Here is a 15,827-nt window from a genome sequence, read left to right as displayed (position 1 = left end):
TCTCTCTCTCTCTCTCTCTCTCCTTCCCCTTCCACTCTCTTTAAAATGTCAATGGAAAAAAACAGCCTTGGGTGAGGATTGACAATAACAAAAAGAAAAACTTACAAAAATGTTACTTCCTGGATGATATTAGTTATACTGTTAAATGTAAAATAAGCACTACTAGATAATTTATATAATGTATATTAATGTAATATATAAACAAAATTAAATATAGTGATATCAAGTCCACCTCCCTTGGAAGAGAGCCTTCTTGTGCGATTTAGTCTTTCCTTGAGAGACCGATCCACTTCTGTATAAGAGAGAGGACTTTAGGCAAATGTCTCTCCCATATTTGGGTCTTTCCTTGACCACTCCAGATGGTTATGCAGTTGATAAAGTGCCTATTCTAGGGAATCAAGTCAAGGCTAAAATTAGGATTAATAATCTGTTTCTATAATAATCTGTCTCTCCTGTGGAGGAGGGAGCTTAACCTCAGAGGAAAAGGGAGGCAGCAGCCCCTCTTATACCCTGTGCCCTGAGGAGATATGCTTTTTATTAGGCTCTGATTGGGACAAAGAATATGAAGGATGAAGTGGCCTAAGAGCTAAGTAAGAGACATTTAAGGCCCTTTAAATTTCTCTTTGAAGACTTCTACTCTCCTAATTTTCTTTTCTCCTTCCTTTCTTTTCATTTCATTTATTTATTAAAAAATATGTTTTTATTGATTTTTAGAGCGATAAGAAGGGAGAGGGATAGAGAGATGGAAGCATTGATGAGAGAGAAACATCGTCAATCGGCTGCCTCCTGTACACCCTGTACTGGGGATGGAGTCTACAACCCGGGCATGTACCCTGACCCAAATCAAACCAGTGACCTCTTGGTTCCTGGGTCGATGCTAAACCACTGGGCCAGTCTCACTTCTTTTATTATCACTCTGTTAATTAATACTCCTGACGCCCATTGGGAATTCCCCAGGACTTTTCTTTGGCCTTCTATTTTTGTCTGTCAACAACCTTCCACTCTCCCATGTGTTGCCTCCTACAGCTTCTATGATCATCTCTGACTTTTATTATCTTCCTCCTAAATGATTTCAATTTATTGTATGACCTCCTCTTCCTTAGTGTTTTCCAATTTTTGTTCATTTCAGCCTAAAATCTTCCTGATACACTTAATTTTTCTAATAAACTTTGCTCATAATCCCAATCATTTATTGTGTCCCCTGCAGAGCATCCCCAGCACTTATAACATTAGGCTCAAGGTTGTTACCCAGCATTCAAAGCCTTCCACAGTGCATCCCCACCTATCTTTCTGGGTTGTTTCTGGATTCCATAAAGAAACACTCAACTCCAGCCTGACAGCCCTACTTGCCATTGCCATATCTTCACCATTGGTCCTTCCAATGCCGCTGTCACCACTCCTGTGACCCCCACGCATCTGCCTCCATCTATCAAATTCTACCTCTTCTGTCAAGACCAGCTTATTTCCCAAGTTCTTAATGAAAACTTTCATGTCCACCCTTGAGGAAGTGGTTTCTCTCTCTCTCTCTCTCTCTCTCTCTCTCTCTCTCTCTCTCTCTCTCTCAAATATATTTTATTGATTTTTTACAGAGAGGAAGGGAGAGGGATAGAGAGTTAGAAACATCAATCAGCTGCCTCCTGCACACCCCACACTGGAGATGTGCCCGCAACCAAGGTACATGCCCTTGACCGGAATCGAACCTGGGACCCTTCAGTCCACAGGCCGACGCTCTATCCTCTGAGCTAAACCGGTCAGGGTGGAAGTGGTTTCTCTTTTCTAGCTGCTTTTATGCTATTGAAGGTCTGTGCCTCTCACTTATCACACATCCCCTGGTACTAAAATAATGTGTGGATATGTCTTTTATTCCATCAAGGATTATACTTTTCTGGGAAGCAGGAACTGTGTCATAATTCTTTGGGTCATCCCTGCTACCTCGAAAAGTCAAATAAATTATTTAATAACTGGCTTTTAACTGAGTGGAATTTTCCTTTCATGAAGTTATAAAAGCAAACAACAGGAAAGGGTCAAGGAAAAATTCCTTTTTTTCCTATTCCTGGAAGTATTCAGTGAACTAAGTACAAGATAAGGAGAAAACTATACTTTGAAATTATATTTCAGTATCATGCTTTTTGTAAATATATTTGGATGTATTATGAAAAAAAATATTTCCTTTTCTTCCTTTAAAATATCTTTTTAAGGGGATATTGGAAAATTTTCTATTTTTGTATCTGATTCCGTTCGCTTTTTAAAATTTTTTTGAATTTATCAAGATGACATTGGTTAATAAAATTATGTAGGTAAATAACACTGAAATAAACATAAGGATGCATATATTCTTTTGAATTAATGTTTTGGGTTTCTTTGGATATATTCCCAGAAGTGGAATCGCTGGGTGGCAGTTACATTTTTAATCTTTTGAGGTAACTCCATACTGCTTTCCACAGTGGCTGCACCAGTTTGCATTCCCACCAACAGTGCACAAGGGTTCCCTTTTTTCCACATTCTCGCCAACAGTATTGTTTATCGATTTATTGATTCTCACTTGCTTTTTATGTTCAACTTAAGAATTGGTCTATGTAATAACAAGGATGAAGAAAAGCAGGGGCTTGGACACTGTTGGGAACTATTCTTCCAGAATGAACCAATGCACGTTGCAGAGCAAAGTCCCAGAGGAAAAGTTGACAGAGCTGGGGAACAGTCACTGGAACATACAATGGCCTGCAACTCCACCCTTCCCAATCTGCCCTCGCTCAGTTCCTGATTCGGAAGTTTGCAAAGACAAGTGATCATTGTTTTAGGAATGTGTGGGTGGTATGAGTAGGCAGGAAGTGAGAGGGACTATCTTTGTTTGAGAATGAGTGCTCAACATGTCATCAAAAGCATGTGGCCTTCCACACTCACTTGTAACACCTGCTGAGTGTGTGTACAGTGGCACAGTGGTGTTATTCTCGGTACCAGAAGATGTCATACAGGTTGTACTGTGTCCTTATCCTTAAGGAATGAGGAAGAGGAAATCAGAGCAGACAGATGAAGGTTGTGACATATTTACTCAGTCTTTCTTTGAGCCTCAAAATCAACCCAGTAATTTCCTTTGTGTCTATGATCTCAGAGTTACTCACAAATTACACAAACTGCCTTTTACTGGATTATTGGATTCTCTGTTAATATGCAAATGCAGGAGTCATCTCAGATACTAGCTCTGACTTTAGACATACCTGATATACACCCGCATTCTTTTCACAACCAAATTCAAAACTTACCTTGTTTTTCTATTTCAGAATCGACTCGAAATAACTCAGAACATCCTCTAATAAGTAAGTATCAATCTGGTTAAGTAAAACTAAGGGAACTAGATTGTTTGATGGCTGTAGAAATAATAAAAGTTGGATCTTCTTAATTGAATGGATTTGTTTGTATTAGGTTATCTGTTGTGTGAACCTTCGTTCTTATTCCTATCCACACCCCTCTCCCAGACAGTTGTGCCTGCAGCTGCAGCATGAATAATACAACATTTGTTACCACTCTGAATTTTCAAACCACATTATACCCAGTTCCAGTAGCTCCTATACCCCCCCCAAACAAGCATATGGGGAAACTAAAATGTAACTATATTAATACATTTAGAAATAAAGCTTTTCTGCATAAAAAATTAAGACAAGTATGAAATTAAAGATGTATGATGCATTCTGATATTTTTATTCTGTAATGTTTAATTTTTAAATTTTATTTGTGATCAATTAAATTATTTCATGAGCCAAAATTAAGTTGCACCCTATCATGGACAAACATGGCCTTAATGCATGTTAACATTGACCAAAAGTAATGAGCACTAGCTATATGTCCAGCAAACCATATCTGAAGATGTCAAAAATATCTGGAGAAACCAAAAGTATTTGGTATTTGGAGATAATAAAGAGTTATGAGACAATTAAAAGGCGTTGTATTAAAGGAACTTGAATCAAGTATCAGAAAGATGCTGACTTGAGTCCCAAGTGCGCTCAGTATCTGTCTGACCTGGGGCAAGTCTTGGAACAATAAAACTCTTCTCAAGGCATGGGCTAGATAAAAATAATGACTTTATTACTTTTCTTAAGTTATAAGTATGAGTTAAATAAGATAATGTAAAGGAAAGGGCTTGGTGAGGTGTTTTCTGAGAGCTTTATGGATGTTGTTTTACAGGAGATCAACCTGAGCAGAATGAAGGATAATTGTTGCAAAAAATAAATAAATTGTAACCTAGAACCACCAACATATGCTCAGCAATAAAGCAAGAAGTGAGAGAGGACTAATGCTTGGGATTCTTGGGGAAGGGAAATGGAGGCATCTTCTTTCTTCAAGTTCTAACAATGCAGAGGGTGTTGCCGATCCTAATATGTTTCAGATTTCCTAACTGTCTTTAGCATTGACTGACATTTCAGATACAACCAGTGCTGCAGGACCACCCTTCAAGAAGGAGGTGGAGGACACACCATTGGTCCTTTATTGTTTGCTTCCTTTGGGAGGATTGCTTCTACTCGTTACCTGTTTCTACCTATTCTGCTGCCTGAAAAGGCACCAAGGTGGGTTCCATCTTCCCTCTACTGCTCTGTGCCACACATTTAGGGTTCAACTACTAGGACTGATATACTTGTAGTTGGTTTCTGTTGTTTTCTTTGCCAACATTTTGCAACAAACCGTGGGTAATGCTTTCCTGGAGAACAACTCATCCTCCCACCAAAAAGCCTCATGGATTAATTTAGGTTCCCTCTAGTCATGGTGAGACATGCTCACCACAGCACAGCCTAGTGTTGCGGTAAGGAGGGAACATTGCTGAAATTTACTCATTCTACTTGAGTCAATCTTTGATCGGTGCGGGAAGCTTTTTTAAATGTTCAGTGTGTTGAAAGGGAGGTTGAAATAATCTCTCGGCATGTCTGATTTGAATTAGTCTGTCTCATTCTCTTTTTCACACCACACCACACTCTGCCAGTCACACATGCCCTTGTCTATTTGAAGGCCCACTGTCCTCAGAGAAAATTCATCTGCTTGCACTTTCTGTCGCCATTACAAACACATGCTTGAACTGAGCCCGCGCTCAACAATAGTAATAAAAATATGGGGTTTGCATGACGGAGGAAGTGTGATATATTTTGAACCATGCCCTTCTGCTTTTGTAAGAATTCCCCCAATGTCACGAGGGAACACTTAAACACATAAGAGACAGATGTATGGAGAATTCTGATCTAGCTCTGGTCTGAACAACTCTATTCTTTCTCTCTCCTTTGTTCCTCTCTGCCATCTACTCCCATCCCTTTTCCCACAATAGCAGCCACAGTGTAGCTATAGAAACTAAGTCATACAAAGAAACCCTTATTTCTGCCATAAAAGAAATCTTTGTCTGGGCAGAAATGTTTCTGGTATTTTCCGGTGAGGACTTCTGGAGCCCAGAACCTCCTCAGATTCCTGAGAGAGTCTTCTGTAACCCTAATTCCACACCCACAACTCCCAGGATCTTTCCATTGTCCCTCTCCAAGCTTCACTACGTTTTCTGAAGCTGTCGGGACCTCTCTCAGATCTCAGGAAAAGTCAGGGGTAAATCCTTTGACTTCCCACATCCAAAGTGAACTTGGAGGTAGGAAATTCTAGCTACACAGGTGACCCAGACAGCCGTGTGTCTGGCACTGAGTATAGATTGTCCGCAAACTAGGATTTCCAGCCTTTCAAAGGTGATGTACTAGATGCTATCTCTGCCTCTGAATAAATATGTTGGAGGGCTCTCTGGAGTGAGAAGTGAAGAAAATGGGGCAGCATGAATTCACAAAAAAATGAGTTTGTGCACCGTGCTAGACACAGCAAATAAACAAGCCAAACTAACAATAATGCTCTCACTGGTATGCAAGTGGGTGGGAATATGTAGAGGGGCATTCCACCTCTGCTCTAGGGACTGAATTTCAAGTTAGCGGTCGGATTCCAGAACCCACATTCTTACCACAACCCTAACTTACAGGGATTTGGGGAAGAATTTTGTGTTGTTCTTTACTCCTTTTAGTTTCTTATTTTTCTTTTTGAATTCCAGGGGAACAAAAGGAGCCTTCTAATACACCAGAAAGAAGAAATAACCCGGTATGTTCACCGTATCTGTTAAAACAAATGCAATCTATGTTATTTTATGTTAATATTTATATTTTTTATTTGAGTCTTTATAACACTACCATGTGCCAGACATGTCCCAAGTGCTATATATATTGATTTACTTAAAAAAATTGATTATTTTAAATCCACCTCCATTTGCAACAGAGATTCCTCAGGATTAACAAGTCTCAGACTAAGTCGTGGTTTTTTATTGTTTTGGGGTTTTTTTTGAAGAGCCTGGGTGGCAGTCCAGGCTCAAAACAGAAAAGTCAGAAACTGAACCATAGATCGCAGCTCTGCTCTTGGCCAGTTATGTGACTTCAGGCTATTCATTTATTCTCACAAATACCTTAAAGTCCTTCTGGAAGAGAGTTGAGACTTAATAAAGGAACAAACCATAAATAACCCCATAAAATAAAATATGATTGCTTCGTAAATCACACCAGCAGATAAAGAAGCTTGGCGGAAGTTGGAGCTACTATGCAAAAGTCTTTCATATGTGCGTGGGCTCATCAAGGAGGAGACCTCCCAGACAAAGCAAAGATGTTTTGGCGGCAATGCCAAGTTTTCCGACAAGTTCTTGAAATATAAACTTGAGCCTTCCTTTTTGGGTTCAATATTGTATAAATATTGGAACTCGAAAAAGAATGTAAGATGAGGTGATATATTTCTGAAATTTTTTTTTATGAAACTCTTTGTTAAAAAGAAATACTGCCCTGGCTGGGTGGTTCGGTTGGTTGCAGCGTTGTCCTGGACACCAAAAGGTTACAGGATGGATTCCCAGTCGGTGCGATACTAATCGATATTTCTCACATCGATCTCTCTCTCTCTCTCTCCCTCCCCCTTCATCTCACTCTAAAATTAATAAACATATCCTTGAGTGAGGGTTTTTTATAGTAACTATAAAAAAACACTTTAGTCATGATGAGGTACTGCAAAGGAACTTGGTGTGTGTGCCTGTACGTGTGGGTGTGTTAGTAAAACAAAGTAGAAATAAAGATGTAGTAACCTGGAAAGTTCCAGAAATGTGAGCAGCAGATATAGTCAATAATTCTACATATAATATTAAAGGGCAATCAGCATTCACTATCAGCTGCCTAATTTTAAATCAATTCAAATACATTCAACTTTAAAAACTTGTATTGTTTCTAGTAAGTATCAGCAGACATCATTGTGATGGGTGCTAAGATTTTGTTTCCTTGAGTAAGAAACTTTCATTAAATATTATTTCCTTTCATTCTATAGTGAACAACAACAAACTGCATTTTGTTATAATCAGGCCTGAGAACTATGAAACCATTTAAAATAATAATCTAAATAATTTATCATACAAGTAAAGGCCAAGTTGGTCAAAATGTAGTTACATATATTTTTTTAATCTTCACCCAAAAACATGCTTTTTCATTGATTTTTTTAGAAGGAGAGAGGGAGGGAGAAACATCAATCTGAGAGTGAAACATTGATTAGTTGCCTCCCTCATGTGCTCCAACTAGGGATCAAACCTGCAAACTGGAAATTGAACCTGCCCGCTTTTGGTGTGTGGGACAACACTCCAACCAAATGAGCCACGCCAGCCAGAGCTAGCCATATTGCTTCCTGTGTAAGCTGGACAAATTGTTTATGATTTGAACTGGAATTCAAGAGGGGTTTTTCTATGTGTACAATTATTTGGGATTTTATAAAATTGAATTTATTGGGATGACATTGGTTAATAAAGTTATATAGGTTTTAGGGTTACATTTATATAATACATCATCTGTATATTGTATTGTCTATTCAGTACCCAAAGTCAAGATTCTCTCTATGGGAATTTTGTTTTAAGGTGTTCATATATTTCACAGGAATTCTGTTTTGCCCCCTTTGATTTGTCAAATATTTCAAAAAATAATAGAAAGGGTGCCATATTAGATCTCTGTGACTGACTACAAATTTCTTAAAAAGGAACCTGTATGGGAACCATGGAATAGAAATCCAAAGTAGAGAAAGGAACTGGTAAACACTTGGCAGACACATATAAAAGCCAGAGTTCTCATCTTATTCCAGAATGGTCCTTTAAGGGTATAAAAGTGCTGGTATACTAAAACCCACTAACTTGTACACTTTAAAAAGTGATTTTTAAGGTATACAAATTATGTCTTAACACGTTTTTAAAAGTGTGTTGTAAACTGGACAGTGCCATACAAATACAGCGTAGGAAAGCTGCTTTAACATTTGCCATCTCTGCCCACCAGAGCAGGGCGCATCCACCTTGTGCATCCACCCTTTGATGAGGTGCCCACAGGATAAGTTTTCAGCCACAGAGCACCACGTTTTCTTTACCCCATTCATTCTAACAGCTTTCCATGGAAATGAGACATCTTTTGGGAAGAAGCCAGGTAACAGTCGACAGACACAGATTGAAAAATTCAACAGAGAACTTGATATATTGAATATTTATGTCTATTAGGTCACATGGCAGTCTTCTTCTTCACCGCTCCTCTGTAGACTTTAACCAGGCTCCTTTGCGTGAAGGTTGGAGCACTTTTCATCTGAGCTAAGAGACAGGGACACGGGGACATTGAAAATAATCTCTAGTGCTCTCCATCATCCAGCCTTAGTGTTACTTCCTGGGCAGACACCTCATCAGAGGGAGGCAGTGTACTCAGCAGTTAGCACCTAGTCTTTCAGGCCCACACACGCCTGTGTGGTAGAACTCTGCTGAGGAGAAGTGGATGGACCACTGCACACATAGCAGTGAAAACAACATAGGGCCCATATGAGGCACATAGACTATCAAAAACTGTGGATCTGATACCTTAAAGCAGCTAGGCCAAAGTTCAAGAACATGAATGACAAATTTGGGATTTAAAAAATTGAAATAAGACAACGTCTTCATTTTTACCAGTTGAGTCCCCATGTATAACTAGGAATTGCAAACAAATAATTGAAAAGAGTGCAAAACATCGGGATCCATTTACTCTCTGTTTCCATAAGTTCACCTTTTTTACAGAAGCTTTCTGTAAGATATTTTACTCTATTTGAAAGCATAAGAATTTTCTTGTGATATAAATAACAATTGAAATATTTTAAACTTTTCCTAAGCTTTGCTCCCCCCAAAATAAAACCCCAGGAGGTTTCAATTCCAGGTATTAATTTATAATACTATATCTTGGATAAATCATAATATTTATTTTTTCTGCACCTTAGAGAGTATCTGTTCTGCTTTATCTTTAATAATTTTATTCTAAACCATATAAATACTATCCATTATGTTGTAGGTTGCCTGAAGTCCCTGAGAAATATTTGGTGCTTTTTTCATAAATTTGGGCTCCGCTTTTCATCTTGAAGAAGGATTTAAAAGTGTTCTGTGGTCTCAAAAGTGACTAATAATATAGCACAAAGTAACTATTTGGGACAAACATAGTGGTCCTTAAGCTTTTATCCTTTAATAAGGAAGAATCTGTTTAAAAAAAATAAATGTCAACAGCATATGTGAGGAAAAGTTCATTATTTCTCCCCATGTACCATATAAGGACTCAATTTAGCCTGCACTTATAGTTTGCTAATAAATATGCACCATCACATCTTAAAATTATAATTAAAGCAATTTTTTTTCTCTTGTAGGTTGATGTTTCTTGGCCCTTTAGAAGTGAGCAAATTGAAGTGGGCACAAGACAAAATCCCCAAACACTGCCATCAGAAACTGATGTTTATGATAATGACCCCTGGGTCAGTGTCCAGGAAGAGTCTGGGGTTTATTCTAACCCACGTCTGGAGGAAAACAAACAGGGCATTGTTTATGCTTCGCTGAACCACTCTGTCATTGAAATGAACTCAAGGCAGGCAAGAAATGTGAAAGAAGCACCTACAGAATATGCAGCCATATGTGTGAGGAGTTAATTCTCGTCCCGCTCTCCCACCAGTGGTCACTGGATGATCAGCATGTCCATCCCATTACTTGAGACCTACAGAATGTCAAATGATATTCCTTGACCTGAGAAGATTCACTTTCAGGGGGGTCATGTTGGAGCTTGGATCTTAAAGGTCAGTGGGACAAATGACTAAGTTCTGCCACAAAATTTTTTTGGAGGATTTTATATTATTGCCATGAACAACATCTCCTCTCCAAAACTGAGTGATATCATGAATAGCAGTGTAGTAGAACATTTAAACTTAGCTACATTTTACCCAATATATAAAATCAATATTTTCTTTGGAGCTATCAGAAACACATGTAGGGAAGAGAGAGATGTGTTATCTGCATCAGTTCACTACACACTCTTGAAAAAGAATGTCCAATTTAACTAACCATAAATATGGAAAGGATAGTATGTTTATTTCCAGTCAATCTTTGATAATAAGAAATTTTCCTCTGTCAAACTAATGTTGAGGTTTCTTATATGTAAAAGAGAAATCATTTTAGACTTGATGATACAAGAAAGTAATGAAAAGAATAAATCGTGCAATAAAGATGTGGAATATACCAACTAGATGTGGGTAGATGTTCCCAACACCGGAGAAAAAAATGCTTCTATCCACCCTGTTAGATTGCAAAGCAAATATCTGTGGTGATGGAGCATTTAATGTATGGTGCATTTATAAACAATGTGGTGACTCACTGTTTGGGTTACAAAGTCTAGTATATATGAATTGACATTATGCTGCTGCTGAATTAATATACTTGCGGGTGTCTGAATAAACATAAAAATCAGTGAGAATAGTTTTCATCAGGCAGGTGACTACTGATGGCTTAAACTGCTTTATGGTTGACCTGATGTCAAACTTAAAGCACAATTAGTTGAATGGAGAAAAGTCCAGAATATTTAGTTGGCCAGTATGGGTTAAGATATTTTCAGTCACCACATCTGTATCTTGCTGTTCTTCTTAGTAAGGAATCAGGGCAAATCATACATAGTATGAGCTTGATAACCATTTGTTTTAAATATGGGGGTTGCAGCCACTTAAAAGTATAGCAAGCATTTATGATTTCAGTTTTCTGAATTTCCAGAATACTTGAGTCTAATTATTTCAAAAAATAGCCTGAAACTTCATTCAACAGTTTCAGGCTATCAGAGTTCTTGGGTGCTGCTACTAAATAATGCAACAGACCTCATACAGCGCGGACAACAGAGGTTAGAATCCATTTGAACAAATACACGAGCTGCTGCACAAATGAATGTGAAGGTGTGTGTGTGTGTGTGTGTGTGTGTGTGTGTGTATGTATTAGTGTCTAGAAAGAAAGGTGGGTCACTTAGAGAAATGGTAAAAGAGAAGCTGACAAAAGTGACATACCATTTCAGTTTGCTAAAGAAACTCAGAAAACTAGAGCAAATGAGTTATTAAAGAAAATGTATGAAAATAATGTATGAAATTATGGAGATATGCATATGACATCCCATAAAAGTTTTTGTCCTAAAAAGACTAAAAAGATTTTGTGGTGGAGCATTTCTTATGTAACACTGGTGTTAAAATTTTAACCCTTAGATTGGGGTGGTGGGTATTGTTTTAGAGTCATTGTTATCCACCCAGTATAATATCATTGCTCCTAGAAATTTGAGCAACCAATTTGTGTAATTTTCTTTTCAGCCAAGCTGCATTTACAGGAAACTTATGTACAAAAGATAAATTAGAATAGCTTGCGGTATTCTTAAAAATAGAAACAGGAAGAACAGGGAGGATGCACGTAGCTGTCCTTATCAGATAAACACACAAAGCTGAACAGTTCCTTCATAATGAGTATATATATATATATATTTCTGAATATTGTTAACAATATTCTTAACATGTCTTGCAGTAATGTTGAGAATGATTTCACCTCTGTTAATGATTTATACTTATATTTGTATGATGCTGCCAAAATCACAAATCATTTATGTTTTTATTCCTTCTTAATAAAAGGTGTCAGAGTTATATATGTATTTTGTAAATAAATCTATTTCAGTATTACTTACATGGCTTATTTCATTAATGAAATATGATAAAAAGAATAGATAATTTAATGATTTTCCATGATTTTAAGATTGTTGACTATTCCCAATAAGAAGGTCAAGTTATTAAAACTTATTTGGAATAAATATAATGTTGACTTTTGTACCAAAAAGTGCATGGACATGAACTTGGAGTGATTCTCAAATCTTATGGCACATAAAGATAACTTGAAGAACTTGCTAAATTGCAGATGATCAACTCACAGCACTAAGAAATTCTGCTTCAGGAGATTCAGCATATGGCTCTAGAATCCTAACATTAAAAATCACCCCAGATAAATTAATTTTTTAATCCTCACCCTAGGATATGTTTTTATTGATTTTTTAAAAATATATATTTTATTGATTTTTTACAGAGAGGAAGGGAGAGAGATAGAGAGCTAGAAACATTGATGAGAGAGAAACATTGATCAGCTGCCTCCTGCACACTCCCCACTGGGGATGTGCCCTCAACCAAGGTACATGCCCTTGACTGGAATCGAACTTGGGACCCTTGAGTCTGCAGGCTGACACTCTATCAACTGAGCCAAACTGGTGAGGGCTTTATTGATTTTTTTAATCCTCACCTGTGGAGTGAGGATTTTTTTCCATTGATTTTTAGGGAGAGTAGAAGGGAGAGGGGAGGGGGGAAGGGAGAGAGAGGCAATGCGAGAGGAGAGAGAGAGAGAGAGAGAGAGAGAGAGAGAGAGAGAGAGAGAGAGAAAGAGACATCTATCACTTGCCTCTCCCTCACCTGCCCTCCAGAACCAGGGATCAAATTAGCAACCCAGGTATGTGTCCTGAATAGAACCCATAACCCTTTGTTATATGAGGCAATGCTTCAACCAACTGAGCCACCCACCAGCGCACCCCAGATGATTTTGATATGGGTTTCTCAGTGCAGAGGCTAGTCTGACGGGGACATGGGACAAGGGCAAGGTGCTGGGGATGCAGGACCCTATCTACAGTAAAGATCCCAATAAAAGACTTTGAAGGAAGAGCAAGAAGCGTCTCAGAAAGGGACACCTATTCCTCACTGTTGCTCATTGTCTCCCATTAGCACTTAATTAATTAATTGTGAAGATGGTCCTTATTGCTAGATGAGGGGGGTACTTGCTGACGCATTTTCTTCAAGAGTTGGATTGGCTGTCCAGACAACTGCCTGTGCTTACACTCAAACACTGTTTTTTAAAAATATATATATATATAATTTGTTTTGCCCATCAATGAAGCCTTTCAAGGTCCCAGAATTGATTCTCTAGCTTGATCATATCTATCAATCTATAAAAGCACACACACATTTTTTAAAAGAGCCACTTTAGGTTCAGCAAAGCTGAAGAGAAAGTACATAAAATTTCCATATGCTCCCTGCCCCCACACATGCACAGCTTCCCCTGTCATCAACATCCTGTGCCAGAGTGGTACATTTGTTATAATCAGTGAGTCCCTAGTTTATGCTAAGATGTACTCTTGCTGTATTCTTTTATTTTTTTTCTTTATTCTTGAAAGTATTACATAGGTGCTCCTTTCCCTCCCATTAACCTTTTCCAACCTGCTAGGTTTTGACAAATGTATGGCAACATGTATCCTTTATTATAAAAATGTACAGAAAATTTCACTCCTTCAAAAATCTTGTGTTCCGTCTATTATTCATCCTTCCCTCATCTCAAACACCTGGCAAATAAGGATCCCTTTCTTGTCTCCATGGTTTTGCCTTTTTCAGAATGTCATATAGTTGGAAAATCATACTGCATGTAGTCTTTTAAAATTCTTTTTAGCACTGAATAGTATTCCATTGTCTGGATGTGCCACAGTTTTCATTTCCTTGGTTGTTTCCTAATGTCGACAACTGAATAAAGCTGCTATAATCATCTGTGTGCAGTTTTTTTGTACAGACATCAGTTTCAACTCAACTAAGTACCAAGGAAGGTGATTGTTGGATCATAGGATGACAATATGCTTATATTTGTAAGAAACTGTCAAACTCCCTTCCAAAGTGCTGCACCATGTTATTTCCCATCAGCAGTAAATGAGGGTTCCTGATGGTGTCAGTGTTCGGATCCTGTCTATTCTGATATGTGTATTGGTTTCCTGCTGTCTTAATTGCAATTTCCTAATGATATATGATGTTGACATCTTTACATATGTTTACTGGTCATCTGTGTATCTTCTTAGCAAGGTATCTGTTAAGTACTTTGTCCTATTTTTTAATCCAGTTGTTTTCATGTCGTTGAATTTTAAGATTTCTTTGTATAATTTGGATAGCAATCTTTTATCAAATATGTCTTTTGCAAATATTTCCGCCCAGTCTATGGCTTGACTTCTCATTTTGTTAATGGTCATATCATTTATAGCACTCATTTGTTATTGTGTTTGCTGCCACACTAGACTGGGGCTTCCCATGGGCAAGAGTTATGTCACATTGCTCTTTAGCTTCTTAGTTTGGTGCTTGGCACACGGTAGAATGAAATAATGTTTAAGGAATGGATGATTGTATGTGTGAAGTGAGTCATCTGCTATCTTGCTACTCAAAGGATGGCCTGCAAATCAGTAGCATGGTTCTCCCCTGGCAGTTCTTAGAAATGTAGAATCTTGGGCTTTACTTACTTCATAAGAATCTGCATTTTCACAAGATCCCCTAAGTGATTTGAAAGCTGTGATCCACTTAGCCTTTATGAGCCCACATCACCTCACAGTAGTTAATTGTGGTCGAAGCTAGCCACTCGTTTGGAAAGTTCTATTTTACGCAGCAACAGGGAGGGTTTCACCACCCAGCCCAGAGAGTAAAAATGGTAAGTGAGAAAGAAAACATTACTAGTTTACAGAAAGTTTGTGCTAAAATTGAAATAATAGGAACTGAAAATTCTGTGCCAGAAATCAAGGTGCAGGTTCAAAAAGCAAGTTCTAGGGGATTGCTCTTTAAATCGGACCTATGCTGAAGTTAGTCAGGGTGAACCTTCCATGGGGATCACTATCTGCAAGCAATCTAAGACCACATACTAGGTACCTAACACTGCTAAATTCTGAGGTGACAGGGTTGAGTAAAATTCCATTCCTGCCTATCATTGCTTACAGTATAGGTGAAGAGGTAGAAACTAAACAAAAATTACAATCTGATAGTTGAATTTTATCATGAAGATGGGTACAGAGTGCTATGGAAACACCAAAACTATATTTTTCTTTGCCTGTAAGGACCATGTTATATTCACTGTATTAGAATTTGTGGGCCTGGGACACCTTTAAAATTATATTACTAGAAGATATATTTGCATGCGTATATACACACAGACATGTAAATATAAATTTATATATCCTCTTAATTAAAAATAAAAGCTAAAATTAATTTATTTAATGTTATTATTCATTAACTTAAACCAAATGGCTACCTTTTGGTGAGAGGAAAGACAGTGTGGAAAACTCAGGATGGAAATGAGATTTTAATGAATGTATCTTGGTATAGTTTTAATTGGAACTATAAAAATTATTTTCATAATTCAATAGTAATAATTTATAAAAAAGTAATGCCCCCACATAAAAAAAAGCTTATTGTCTATCAGGTTAATAACCATGTATATATAATAATTGAATTAAGTAACTTTAATCTGTGTTTAAACTATATATCCATGTAGAAATATAAGAACAAAAAGAACCATAATGATATTTTAATCTCAACTTGGTATTTTTCACAGTTATATTGGTATTGTTTATTTAAAAATAATATATGAGTTTAAAAAAGGATAAAGAAAATATATAACTATTAATATATTTAGA

The 15,827-nt window shown here is 37.5% G+C and overlaps 1 protein-coding gene across 1 annotated transcript in view; it reads left to right on the top strand.

Annotated features, from left to right (window-relative positions):
- BTLA (B and T lymphocyte associated) overlaps positions 1-11,828 on the top strand; it is a 29,833-nt gene extending 18,005 nt beyond the window's left edge. Inside the window, exons 3-6 of the mRNA XM_015559184.1 lie at positions 3,279-3,314; positions 4,419-4,559; positions 6,056-6,102; positions 9,715-11,828. Coding sequence (XP_015414670.1) covers positions 3,279-3,314; positions 4,419-4,559; positions 6,056-6,102; positions 9,715-9,990 — 500 coding nt within the window. The 3' untranslated portion in view covers positions 9,991-11,828. The remainder of the gene's footprint in view (positions 1-3,278; positions 3,315-4,418; positions 4,560-6,055; positions 6,103-9,714) is intronic.
- Positions 11,829-15,827: the final 3,999 nt, after the last annotated feature.

This window comes from Myotis davidii, unplaced genomic scaffold (genome assembly GCF_000327345.1).
Source record: "Myotis davidii unplaced genomic scaffold, ASM32734v1 scaffold450, whole genome shotgun sequence".
NCBI lineage: Eukaryota > Metazoa > Chordata > Mammalia > Chiroptera > Vespertilionidae > Myotis > Myotis davidii.
This window is presented reverse-complemented; position numbering and strand designations above follow the sequence as displayed.